Source organism: Oryctolagus cuniculus, chromosome 19, assembly GCF_051225735.1.
Source record: "Oryctolagus cuniculus isolate XC-2025 breed Fujian yellow rabbit chromosome 19, ASM5122573v1, whole genome shotgun sequence".
Taxonomy (NCBI): Eukaryota; Metazoa; Chordata; class Mammalia; order Lagomorpha; family Leporidae; genus Oryctolagus; species Oryctolagus cuniculus.
In genome coordinates, this window is record NC_142885.1 from 4,282,790 (window position 1) to 4,294,095 (window position 11,306).

Genomic DNA, 11,306 nt, shown 5'->3' on the forward strand with positions numbered 1-11,306 from the left:
GACCCAGCACTGGCCCGCCCCCTGTGCATGGACTCAGCTTGTCTGAAGCCTCCTGGCTCCCTGCGTGAGGGCTCTGGGCTGGGGTCACAGGCAGCACCCGCCTGCCCGCAGCTGTCCTGGTGCTGTTCTGGGGGCTTAGGGGGGGTGGTGGGGTTTCCACCCAGGCCCACGCCTGCTCTGCTCTGGGGCTGCCCCTGGTGGACGTCCGGCCTTGCCCGGGTCATGCCAGGACACAGTGCTGCCCGGGCATGTTCCACTGCCCCTGCACACATGCCCACGAAGGAGCCAGGGCCGCGGGCAGGGGGCTCTCAGCTGTGCCAGGAGGGCTGGACACCCTGGGGCCAGCAGGGGTGGGGAGGGAGGCAGGGGAGGCGCCCGGCCACACCCTCCCATGCTGGCTCAGCACCATGTACCCTCCCCCCGCCCCATTTTGCAGAGGGGCTCAGAGAGGCTGTGACCTGCTGTCTCAGCCATCAGGCAGTGCCGGGCAGATCTGGCCAGGGAACGCTTGGGTCGCTCTGCCCCGGCCCTGCTGCCCACCTCCCATTGTGGGTGCAAAGCCCCTGGGCCCAGGAACGCAGACCCCTCCCTGGGGCTGGGGGAGGCGAGCCTGTGTGCAGAGTGCCCTCTGCTGGTGACTCTGTTCCTCAGGGGGCAGAGGAGACCTTGAAGGGGCGGGAACCCCAAGAGGGGGCACCGGAGGGCGCCCCCCACCCTGGGGTGACCATGACCTCTGCCTTGGTGGGGCGGGAGGGGACAGGCCCACCCTGGGGGCAGCTCACTGAGGGATTCCTTCCCCAGAGATCACCTGAGCTTCGGCTTTGCACCTGCCCAGCCCGCCCCTCCCTGGCTCAGGTGGGAAGAGCTGAGCTGCCTGGCTATGTGTGCCCCAGACCCATCCCCCTCCCCTCCCGTGCCTCTGGCCTGGCACTGCCTCCCACAGCCCCGCCTGCCCCCGGTCTCCGCCTCCCAGGCACCTGGCATCCCTGGCCGGTCAGTGGGAAGCAGGCCTGAGCCCTCCCGCCAAGGGCCACAGCCTCCTTGTGCAGTGGGCCCGCACCCCAACACCACACAGGGAACGGGCAGCAGGCAAGTCCCTGGGAGATGTGGGTCGACCGTCCAGGAGCAGGCCCGCCTCGGCGGCTGTGGCCGAAGCCCAGCACCCAGGCTCTGGGTCTCTGGCGGGTGTGGGACAGTGCGTGGGCTCCTCCCGAGGGGTCAGCACTGGGCTCAGAGAGGGGCGCTTGCTTCTGGTCGGCAGGGAGTAGGTAGGGGCTGCCCATAGCTAGGAGGGTTCAAGCAGAGTCTGGTTCCTGCGACGGTTAACTTAGGACATATTTGTTGGTGCCAGGGTACGCCGGGCCCTGCTCCAGGTGGGGGATCCCCTGGGGACGGACAGGCATGGAGTCGCTGCCGGGGACGGGGGCAACCAGGGAAGCTGCGGTGGCGGAGGCTAAGGCACAGCCAAGGATGCTCCCGGAGGGGACTCCAGGCGAGGCCAGGCTGGGAGCCGGCAGGAGCGTGCGGGGGCAGCAGGTGCAGGGGCCGCCGGGCAGAGACTGGCCCAGGGTCCCGGCCGTCCACACGGGCTCCCAGGCCGTCCACACGGGGCTCCCAGGCCGTCTGCACGGGGCTCCCAGGCCATCCACACGGAGCTCCCAGGCCGAGTGGGGAGGGCGGGGGCCCCGGTTCGTTCCAGGGGTCTCCAGGGCCCCCAGGCTCCAGGTTACATCCTCAAGCTCCCTCCTGCGGATATTCAACAAATATTTCCGGAGTGCCACATGCTCTGGGCCAGCCCGGGCTGGGGGTGGAGTAAGACCTGGCCCCCAGCTCCGGACAAGGCTGTGCGAGGTGAGGCAGGGCCGTGGGGGGGGGGCGGCAGGAGGTCAGCGGTGGGGAGGAGGTCTTCTAGGCTCAGGCAGCTGGCAGAGGAATGGCACCGCGTGGGGCCCGGTTGGCCAGGCTGTGCAGCGAGGGCGGTAGGGGCCGTGGAGGGGGGAGGGCGTGGCGTGCAGCTCCAGACACGCGAGCACACACGAGCCCTGCAGCCCGGGCCTGCAAGCTGGCGTGTCCGAGCGGGCGGGGAGCTGGCTCAGGCCGGGGGGTGGAGGGACGTGTGTGCGTGCGTGTGTGTGTGTGCGCAGTGTGCAAACATGCGTGTGAGGGACTGCGTGCGTGGACCGGTGCCAGCGTGGCTCCGTCTTGCAGGCCTGGCCCGGCTTGAGTGACCTGGGCCCCATCTCCATCTGGGTGCTGCCCGGCCCCCACGGTTTAGGAGCCTTCCCTGCCCTGGCAAGGTGCACTTTGTAGGGGCAGCTGGGGACCCTCGCAGACCCACAGCCCGGGGCCCACGGCAGGGGTTGACCCTTCCCCGCCGCGCCTGCCCCTCCCGGCGACACAAAGGCCAGGCCTCCCGCAGGGGCGGCAGGAAGGGGCTCCTGGCCAGCCGGGCCCTGGACACAGACGGGGAAGCGGGCGGAGACAGGAAGGAAGCGGTGCAGCTGCAGGCCGGGCCGCCTCTCACCTGGGGAGAGGCCCTGGCCCCAGCCCGCCCCGCGCCCACCCCATGGCCTCCCCGGCTCCGGGGCCCAGCCTGGCTCTTGCAGGCCTGTGGGGAGTGAACCAGCGTCCATCTGTCTCTCTCCCCGTCTCTCTGCCTCCCACATGTACACAGCAACATCTTAGCGGGCAGAAGGAGCTCTCGGCACTTGGCCCCCGCCGTCCGTTCCCGTGGGCCCCTGTGGGCTATGGCTCCCGGCGGCCCCCACGCCACGGGCTCGGGGACCCAGTGGGGGTCACACGGGGAGGGGGTAGAGCTGCCCAGCCCCCAGCCGGGCCGTGACCTCTGTGCGGTCCCACCTGTGCTGTCCTTGACATCACTCCCCTGGGAGCTGAGCGCCTGGCCCGGCCGGCCCTAAGCTGCAGTTCCCAGCGGGCTGCAGGGAGGTGACGGGTGGAAAGCCGACAGGTGACGCACGGACGGTAGCAGACAGACGGTGGGGAGATGGCAGCCCCCCCAAGATGACGGGCACAGGATCACGTCGCACTTAGTGCACGGGGGAGGCAGGAAGGCCCCCCCCAGGAAGGAAGGGAAGAAGCTGGGGCCTCCTCTTGGACCGGCAGGATGTGCCCCCCTCCCCGGGCTGAAGACCCCTCCCAGGGCTGAGCTCCCGGCCTGGGCCAGCCCCCGACTGCGGCAGAGCCCCGGACAGGAGCCCCATGGAGTCAGTGGACAGTCTGCCCCAGTGTCCTGGGGGCAAGGTGAAAGGTCAGGCGAGCCCTGGCCCCAGCCCCGCACCCCACCCCTCCCCAGCAGCCGAGAGCCTGCAGCGTGCTTAGATTTTATTGAGGGGGAGCCGGCAGGTGGACTCCAGGCGCCCTGGACGCTCCCTCCCGGACCACCGGCAGCTCAGTAGCCCCCGTCCCTGTAAGCACCGAAGGCACGCGCCTCAGCCCCGCCCCCGCCAGCCACAGACCTGGGGGTGAGTCTGGCGGAGCAGGGCTGGAGGGGTGGGGGGTGGGCGTGGCCCTGCTCCCGTGGCCCGAAGCGTGAGGCCTGCTGGGAGCAGGGCAGGGCAGCCACGGGCCCGCCACGCAGTGGACCCTTCCCCGGCTAAGAGGGCCTGGGCCGGTCACGTACCCCCAGCTCAGGCCCCTCCTGGCCAGCTCCACCTGGGCCAGGCGGTGGTCACTCAGCACCCGCACCCTGGTGATGGCGGCCAGCGGCCTCTGGCGGTGCGGGAACTGCAGCACCTTGTGCTCCTGCACGAACACGTGGAAGTGCTCCTCGTCCGAGCTCACCTCCATCTGCAGGGGGGACAGTGAGCCTCGGCCCCCGGGGCCCCCAGCCTGGGGAGTCTCCCTCCTCCCCACCAGAGGGGCTGGCCTCACCGCGCCCACGGACACGAGGCAGGGGAGCCCGCCCGGACCGCCCACGGGGCACCTGCCCCCCCGCCTGGCCCCGTCACCTCGAAGGGCTGCCCCAGGGCCAGTGGGACGACGCTGGACACCTCCTCCTGGCCCCAGTGGCCGCCCTGGAAGGCGTTGCCCACCACGGTGGCGCTGGAGAAGCGGGGTTTGACATGGAAGGCGATGTCGCCGCCCTCGCACAGGAAGTTGACCTCAAACCTGCGGGCGAGGGCGGTGGGTGGCCGGGCAGGCGCTGCCCGAGGACGGCGGGGACACTCGGGGAAGCCGGGCTCCCTTACCTGTCCTCCCCAGAGTCCGACTGTCCCTGGACGAGCAGGCTCCAGCCGGGGGCCAGGCCCCCTGCGCAGAAGGCTTCAAACTGAACAGAGACGGGGCCGCAGGCTCTCAGCTCAGGCCCCTCTCCCCCGGGGGTTCCCCCTTTGTCCAGGAAGCCCCTACGGGCCGTAGGCACCGTCTCTGAGCTGGACACAGCCTGCCCTGTGCGCCCACATCCCCTTGGCTGGGGGTCTGATGACAGCACACAGCCAGTGCCCCAGCTCTGCGGGGCAGGCCACGGGTGGCTTGGGGAGCCCCCAGCCCGGCAGTCTCACCCACCTGCAGTGCCATCGGCTCTCCGCCCCTGCTGGGTGACAGAGCAGCCTGGGGCACAGCCTGGGCATATAGGCAGGCTGGGTGGGGTCAGGCGTGGGAGCCCCACCCCAGGGGCTTGGCGAGTCCACTGAGCTGTCCCTGCCCCCGCCCCCCCCCCGTCCGTCACCCCCACTAAATGGCTCTCACCACCCTCCCTCCTTGGAGTCCTCCCCACATCTCCAAATGCTCCCCTCCAGGGACCCATGCCGGCCCATCCAGGCCTGCCCACCTACCTCGTTGGCCTGCTGGGGTCCACTGGGACCGCCTGGGGCTGCAGGACCCCCAAGCCAGACGCCTGTTGCCCCAGCTCCGCCCCGCCAGCCAGCTCAGCGCGGCCGGGGCTGAGTGGGGATTAGGCTGGGCGCTGGTCAGCGCATTCCTTTCCCACACCCCCGTGCCCCTCCTGGCCCGGAGCCCCGGCCCCCGTCAGCTCAAGTGGGGGGAGGGGGCCGGGCTGGGGCTCTGGGGCAGCACTGCACGGAGCCCGGCAGAGAAAATCTCCTCTGTGAGGGGCAGCTGTGGGGGCTGCCCAGCTGGGTCCCCCAGGGATGGAGCTACCCCAGAGGGATGCGGGCTGGGAGCGTGGAGCCCCCAGGCTGCTGGGAGTGGTGAGTGGGGTCCCCGCAGCCATGGTCACCGTGACCCAGTGCAAGGAGCTAGGGCCCGGGAACGGCCGCCTTGCTCTCTGCCTGCCCCTCACTCAGGGTCACCGCCTCCAAGGGGGCCTCCTCTGCCCATTCCTCACTCCAGGCCCAAGGCAGGGGTGACCCTGGGTCTGTCCTGGTCACTTTGGCAGGGGGAGCTAGGACTGAGGACCCAGGGATGGCCCTGACCATCCCCTGCCCGTGGGCTGTGTGTGGCCACACAGAAGCCAAGCAACATCTCTCCTCCCCTGCGCAGTGGGGCACCGCTGGCCGTGGTTCTGCCACGTCCCCTCCTGCCTGCCCACCCTGGGCCCCACAGGAGCAGAGAGCGAGGCCCCTGGCCACGGCAGCCCGGCACCGGGCTGAAGCCCAGTCCTGTCTCCCCTCCCTGTCCAGTCCCAGCTGCGTTTCCCTGCCCTCTGGGGACGGCGCTGACCGGTGCACGGAGTCAGGGCCCAGGACAGGCCAGCTGGTCACCCAGAGCTGGCTGGCCCCCGGCTGCTGGCCCCTGGGTGGGTGCAGGAGGCCCTGGCTCACTGGCACCCCAGCTCCGTCTCTGCATTTGGGGTCGGCAGGGGCACTGGTGGAAGGCCCTGGAGCTCAGGAGACTGCGGCTGGGCGTTAGGGGGTGGGCGGGTGGGCTCAGTTCCCAGACTCACTGTACCGGAGGCCCACTCTGGGCAGGTGCGCCCAGCCCTGGGGCTCCGCAGCCAGGGCTCAGGGCTGTGGCCTCTGTGGCTCCCAGTCCCGCCCATGTGGTCTGTGCAGCTGGTGCGAGCGAGGACCTGCAAGCTCACCCCTTCCGACCGCGGCTTGGGGGCCTCTCCTGCAGAGGGCAGAGCTAGAAGCCACCAAAGCTTGCAGTGACCGGGCAAACAGGGCCAGGGGCAGGAAGCACGGCCCGAGACCCCGCTCCACCCCAGCGCCCTATGGTCGCCGCCCGCCTGGAGCTCCCAGCCAGCCTGGCCAGCCGCCCCAGCCCATCCTCCCCACTGCACCCCCACCAGGATGTGTGGTTTTGCCCCGGGCTGTTGACGCTCACAGTGGGGTGGGGGGTGGGGGCAGCGCATCCAGGACGGGGCCTGCTCCCCGCTCTGCAGTGCCGGCTCCCAGCTCTCAGGCAGGTGCTGGCGGCTCTTCACCTCCCGTGTCAGAGCAGGGCCCGGGGACGCTGTGGTCCCCTGGAAACAGAGCCCCTCCCTGGGGTCAGCTTCCTGGAGGAAGAGGCCGCTGAAGGGCTCTGCAGGAATGGAAGGCGTTGGGAGGTGGTGAGGGTGGGTGCCCCTGGGAGAGGGAGCTGCCGGGGGGAGCGGGTGGCTGGGTTGTGCGGGGGCTGCCCTGCGTCCATCGCTGTGCCAACTTGAGTGATAGACAGAGGCGCTCATGGGAGAAAGCACTCCGGGTCCCACGGTGATGGAGCCGCACCCCAGCACAGCATTGGACTCCCCGTCAGGGCTCCCGGCAGGCCCCGCCCACTGCCCTGCCTGCCCCTCATGTGCACGGCCCCCAGCAGCACTGAGCCCCCACCCCAGCCTCACTACAGTGACTCCAGGGCCTGCGCCCCAGCTCCCGGCCTCCCCAGCCTTGAGCCCTCCCCGAGACCCCCTCCCCGCCCCCAGCCCCATGTGGAGCCGCTCCTCCGGACGGTGAGGTCAGTGCGGAAGTTTGCGGCCCCCGCTCGGCGAGGAGGCCCCGGGCAGCTCCCACCAGGCAGGGGCAGGCACGGCTGCGGGCAGCTCTGCCCCTGGCTGGGCGCTGGGTGGCCTTGGCACGCAGTGGCCCATCTCCCCCGCGCTGGCCGGCTGCAGCATGCCCTCTGGGTCACGGGCGGGCAGCGAGCCAGGCATGCAGAGGGTGAGTGCCGATGGGAAGCACCGCGGGGCTGCGGCTGCATAGACAGGGAAACCGAGCTCCCCCCCGCACCCCCCCAAGCTGGGAGCAGTGCCAGCGGCAGCAGGGTGGCCCCAGACCCCGGCCATGGCTGCCAGACTCTCCGGCGGGACCTTGGCCGTGGGTCCTGTCAAAGCCCAAGATGGATTGCGGCTGAGCCCAGGGAGGGGGCGGCACGGTCCCTCACCTTGACGCTGTCTCACCTGTCCCCCCCAAACCTGTCCCCAGCCCCCACCTGCCCCCTCAGCTCTCACCTGCCCAAGTCCCTTCCTCTGCATATCCTGTCTGGTGGAACCCACAGTCTCCGCGGAGGTGACCTCGAGGCTGGCCGCGCCAGGAGGACCCAGAGCACTCAGCGCGTGCTAAGGTCCAGGGGCATGAAGCATACGGGGCCCAGTCCTCACTGCCCCCTCTGTGGCCTCCCCTGCCAGGCCCTGCACTCTGTCCTCAGCCCCCACAGCCAGCATTGCTCCTGGGCAGGCAGCCACCCAGTGCCCGGCCGCCGTCTGTGTCTGCAGCCTCCACCCCAGGTCTCCTCTTGCCTGGAAAGTCGGCTTTCCTGGGGGCACTTTTCCAGCTAGGAAGCTTTTCTTGAGCCAGGGCCAAGCAGGGCCGCCCGTCCCGAGCAGGGCCGCCCGTCCCATTCAGGGGCCACCGCTGCTGAGCAGGGGCCGCCTGTCCCATTCAGGGGCCACCTCTGCTGAGCAGGGGCCACCTGTCCCATTCAGGGGCCGCCTGTCCTGTTCAGGGGCCTCCTTCCTGAGCAGGGGCCACCCGTCCCGAGCAGGGGTCGCCTGTCCTCAGCAGGGGCCTCCTGTCCCGTTCAAGGGTCACCTGTCCCATTCAGGGGCCGCCTGTCCTGACGCTGCCCCACGCCATGGCACGGGTTGAGGTAGAGGCCCGGGAGGCCTCGGGTCCACCCAGTCTGCTTCTGGGGACTCTGAGGGGGCTGCGACCGACTGACCGTGCCCCAGCTGACCCCGCTGAGCCACACGGAGACCTGGGCAGCCTCTGCCCCTGCCTCCCCCAGCCCCGAGCAGGGAGCACCTGCCAAGGCCCCGTGGCCATCTCCGCGCCTCAGTTTCTCCATCCAAGGGAACACTGTGCTCTGCCGCAGCGGGGCTGGGGACGGAGGCCAGGCTGGCCCTGGCTCAGAGATGCCTCCCCTCTGGGCGAGGGGCCCAGGGCCACGCGCGGAGCCCCCTGGTGGCCCCAGGTTCCCGGCACCCCCCAGGAGGAGCCCCATCTAGCGAGGCAGGGGGCCTGGTCCTGGTGTGCAGGTGCTGGAGCTGCCTCCAGGGGGCAGTAGGGAGTGGGGCAGGAGAGTCCCAGGGCCCTCGCTGGCTGGGCCACTTAGGGGTGGGGGACTGAGGGGAGGCCGGAGTGGGTGGTCCAGGCGGAGTGAGGCACACACCTGCCCGGGCCGAGAAAGCCCTCCTGTCCTTGACCCAGTGCCCGCAGCGAGTGGACGGAGACGGCGGCCATCTTTGAGGATGCTCAACACCCACAGGCAGGCCGGTGTGCAAGGCCATCTGGCGGGAAAGCCTCGCGGTGGGGCCGCCGGCCAGCGTCGGGAGCGGCCGTGATGAGCTCCCCAGATGGGCTCCAGGGGCGCAGACCGACCGCGCCAGCTTTACAAACAGCCGCAGCCGCAGCCGGAGCGTAGGAAGGAAGCGCTGGGTATCCCATTAGGTGGGAGAGTGGCTGGGGCCGCCGGAGCTGGCGGGGGTGCTGTGACGTGTGGCCGCCACCCGCCGAGGGAGGGGGGCCGGACCCTGCGGCCCCAGCCCACTGCCCGGCCCACTGGGGCGCGGGTGAGCAGGACAGCCAGGCCTCCGCAGTGGGGGAGGCAGGCGATGCGTGACAGGCAGGTAGAATGTTCTAGACCACGGTGCGTGCTGGGAAGGACAGGGACCGCGACGGGGTGGGGTGAGGAGCTGTGCCCTCCACGGCGGCTGTGGTGCGAGGAGGAACCGTGGGCCCGTCGGCTTACACGTGGTGGTGAACTCGGCCTCACCTTCTTCACAAGACGTCTCACACTGCCAAGGCACAGCCGCGGTGCACAGGCTGGCGGGCGGCGGGAGAAGGAGCCCCCGACCCCGGAAGTTGGTGCTGTGCGTCCTCCCCCCCGACACCCCTCAGGCGACCCCGGCTGCTTCCCGGTGCTCGGCTCCGGCCAAGGCTGTTGGGAAAAGACCCAGGGGAGCCGCCAGCTCCCGAAATAGCCTCACACCAGCTCCAGGACATCTGCGCCGGGCGGGGGAGAGAAGCCCGGAGCTGGACGTAGCGGGGGAGGGATGGAGACAGAGAGGGTCCCAGAAGGGGGGCGGGCCTCCATCAGGGCAGAGACCCCAGAGAGTACGGCCTGGCCCGGGCAGCCCCCAGCCCCCGTGGGAGGAACCCCCTCCAGCCGACCAGTCAGGGTGGGGGGCAGCATCTCTGAGTCGGGGCCTGGCGGGTGGGGCGGGCAGGGGTGACCAGAGCTCCCAAGCTCGCCTTCCTGGCCCGTCCCCTACTTCCCCAGAGGGGAGGCCGCGCCTGAGAGGCCAGGAGGTTGTGTGAGGAGCCATGAGGATGGGCCTGGCCGGGTGCTGTCCCCTTGTCCCTCATACGCGGTCACTGCTGAGCCGGCCAGCACTGGGCGGAGCCGGCAGTGTCCCCAGCAGCGAGCGCCATGGTAGGGGCGGATGGTGAGACCATCCAGGCAGAGAGGGGCGGGGCGCCTGGGGCTCGACCCTTCTGTCTACAGATGCTCCAGCTCAGGGAGTGGGTGTGGGGGGCTTCTAGGGGAGGGAGGCCCGAACAGGGGCGAATTGCAGGAGCAGAGAGAGTGACAGCCAGCACAGGGCAGAAGGGCAGGCTGGACACCACCTGCCCCTGTGGGTCAATGATGGCCGGGCTGAGCAGACCCCAGGAGCACGTTTGGGGCCAGGTTCGGGGTGGGGGCGGGGCACCGACGCCGCCTGTGAGGCCCTAAGGGCTCAGCGGGTGCCCCAGGTAGGACCACAGGGGGCTGCGCGGTGAGGAATGGGGACCCTTGCTCCCCAGGGCCACCCCAGGACCTGTGCCCTGGGGGCGTCCTCAGTGCCTGCCGCCCCGGCCACCAGGGCGCCCCGCCCTGCCTCATCAGCGGCCCCCACTTCCCTGGGCTGGGACGGGACATGAGATTTTCAAAAACATTTCCTTTGCAAAATAATCCTTCGAAATGTGTTTTTGGAAACGGACTCCCGCTCTGAACAGGAAGACGTTAATTACGGTCCTGGGTGGGGGGTGCGGGGGAGGAAGCCTGGGGCTCAGATGCACTCCGTGGCCATGACCGGCCCCTCCGTCCCCAGCTCCCTGAGGAAGGGCCCAAGCCCCTTGGCCCACAGGGGAGCCCAGGGACCCAGGGCCGGTCACAGGTTGGGTCAGAGGCGGGGGTGTGCCGTGAGTCGTGTGCCCAGCAGGACAGAGTGGAGGTGACCGAGAGCGAGGTGGGGCAGGAAGCTCCTGGGGCCTCTGCACTTGCTCAGCTGGGTGCCAGCTGTGCAGGCTGCCTCCCCCAAGCACCCTGGTGCTGGCTGGACTTAGGCTGTGAGGTGGAAGTGAAAGGGGCCAAGGACCCCCTCTCTGCTCCTGCTCTAAACCCCCCCCATCCCACAAAGTCACCAGGGTGCTCTGAGCTTTGACCAGGTCCTGCCTGGTTGTTCGCTGCACTCCCATCCTGACGGCCACCCTGGGAACGAGGGTGCTTGTGTCATATGAGTGGCAGGAATCATGGTCATTTTGAAAGCTTGACGTGTCTGACCCTTGACCTTTGCCTCACTGTCTAATCAGAGGTCCTACCCCCAGCCTGCAGCTCCAGGGTTCACCTGACACAGGTGTGAGGAATGAGCCTGGGGCCACCCTCCCACCCATCTGCACATCCATCATCCATCATCCATCCATTATCCATCATCCATCATCCATCATCATCCATCATCCATCCATCATCCATCATCCATCATCATCCATCATCCATCATCATCCATCATCATCCATCATCCATCATCCATCATCCATCATTCATCCATCAGCCATCATCATCCATCATCATCATCCATCATCATCCATCATCCATCATCATCCATCATCCATCATCCATCATTCATCCATCATCCATCATCATCCATCAGCCATCAGCCATCATCATCCATCATCCATCATCCATCATCCATCATCATCCAACATCCA

At 69.2% G+C, this 11,306-nt stretch overlaps 1 protein-coding gene across 1 annotated transcript; it reads right to left on the reverse strand.

Moving 5' to 3' along the window:
* Positions 1 to 3,327: 3,327 nt before the first annotated feature.
* GRIFIN (galectin-related inter-fiber protein) lies at positions 3,328 to 4,588 on the reverse strand. The gene is made up of 5 exons (XM_051840642.3): positions 4,525 to 4,588; positions 4,209 to 4,288; positions 3,969 to 4,128; positions 3,641 to 3,807; positions 3,328 to 3,425 (listed from the first exon to the last, which is right to left on the reverse strand). Exons 1-5 carry the CDS (start codon positions 4,534 to 4,536, stop codon positions 3,410 to 3,412), a joined length of 435 nt encoding a protein of 144 aa, XP_051696602.1. The 5' UTR covers positions 4,537 to 4,588; the 3' UTR covers positions 3,328 to 3,409.
* Between the last annotated feature and the right edge of the window lie 6,718 nt (positions 4,589 to 11,306).

What these genes read in the sequence shown, in the direction of transcription:
- GRIFIN (XM_051840642.3), bottom strand. An exon ending in TCGGACTCTGGGGAGGACAG is followed by an intron (nt 4,129 to 4,208) that starts GTAAGGGAGCCC and finishes CCTCGCCCGCAG; the next exon opens with GTTTGAGGTCAACTTCCTGT. An exon ending in CCCTGGGGCAGCCCTTCGAG is followed by an intron (nt 3,808 to 3,968) that starts GTGACGGGGCCA and finishes TCCCCCCTGCAG; the next exon opens with ATGGAGGTGAGCTCGGACGA.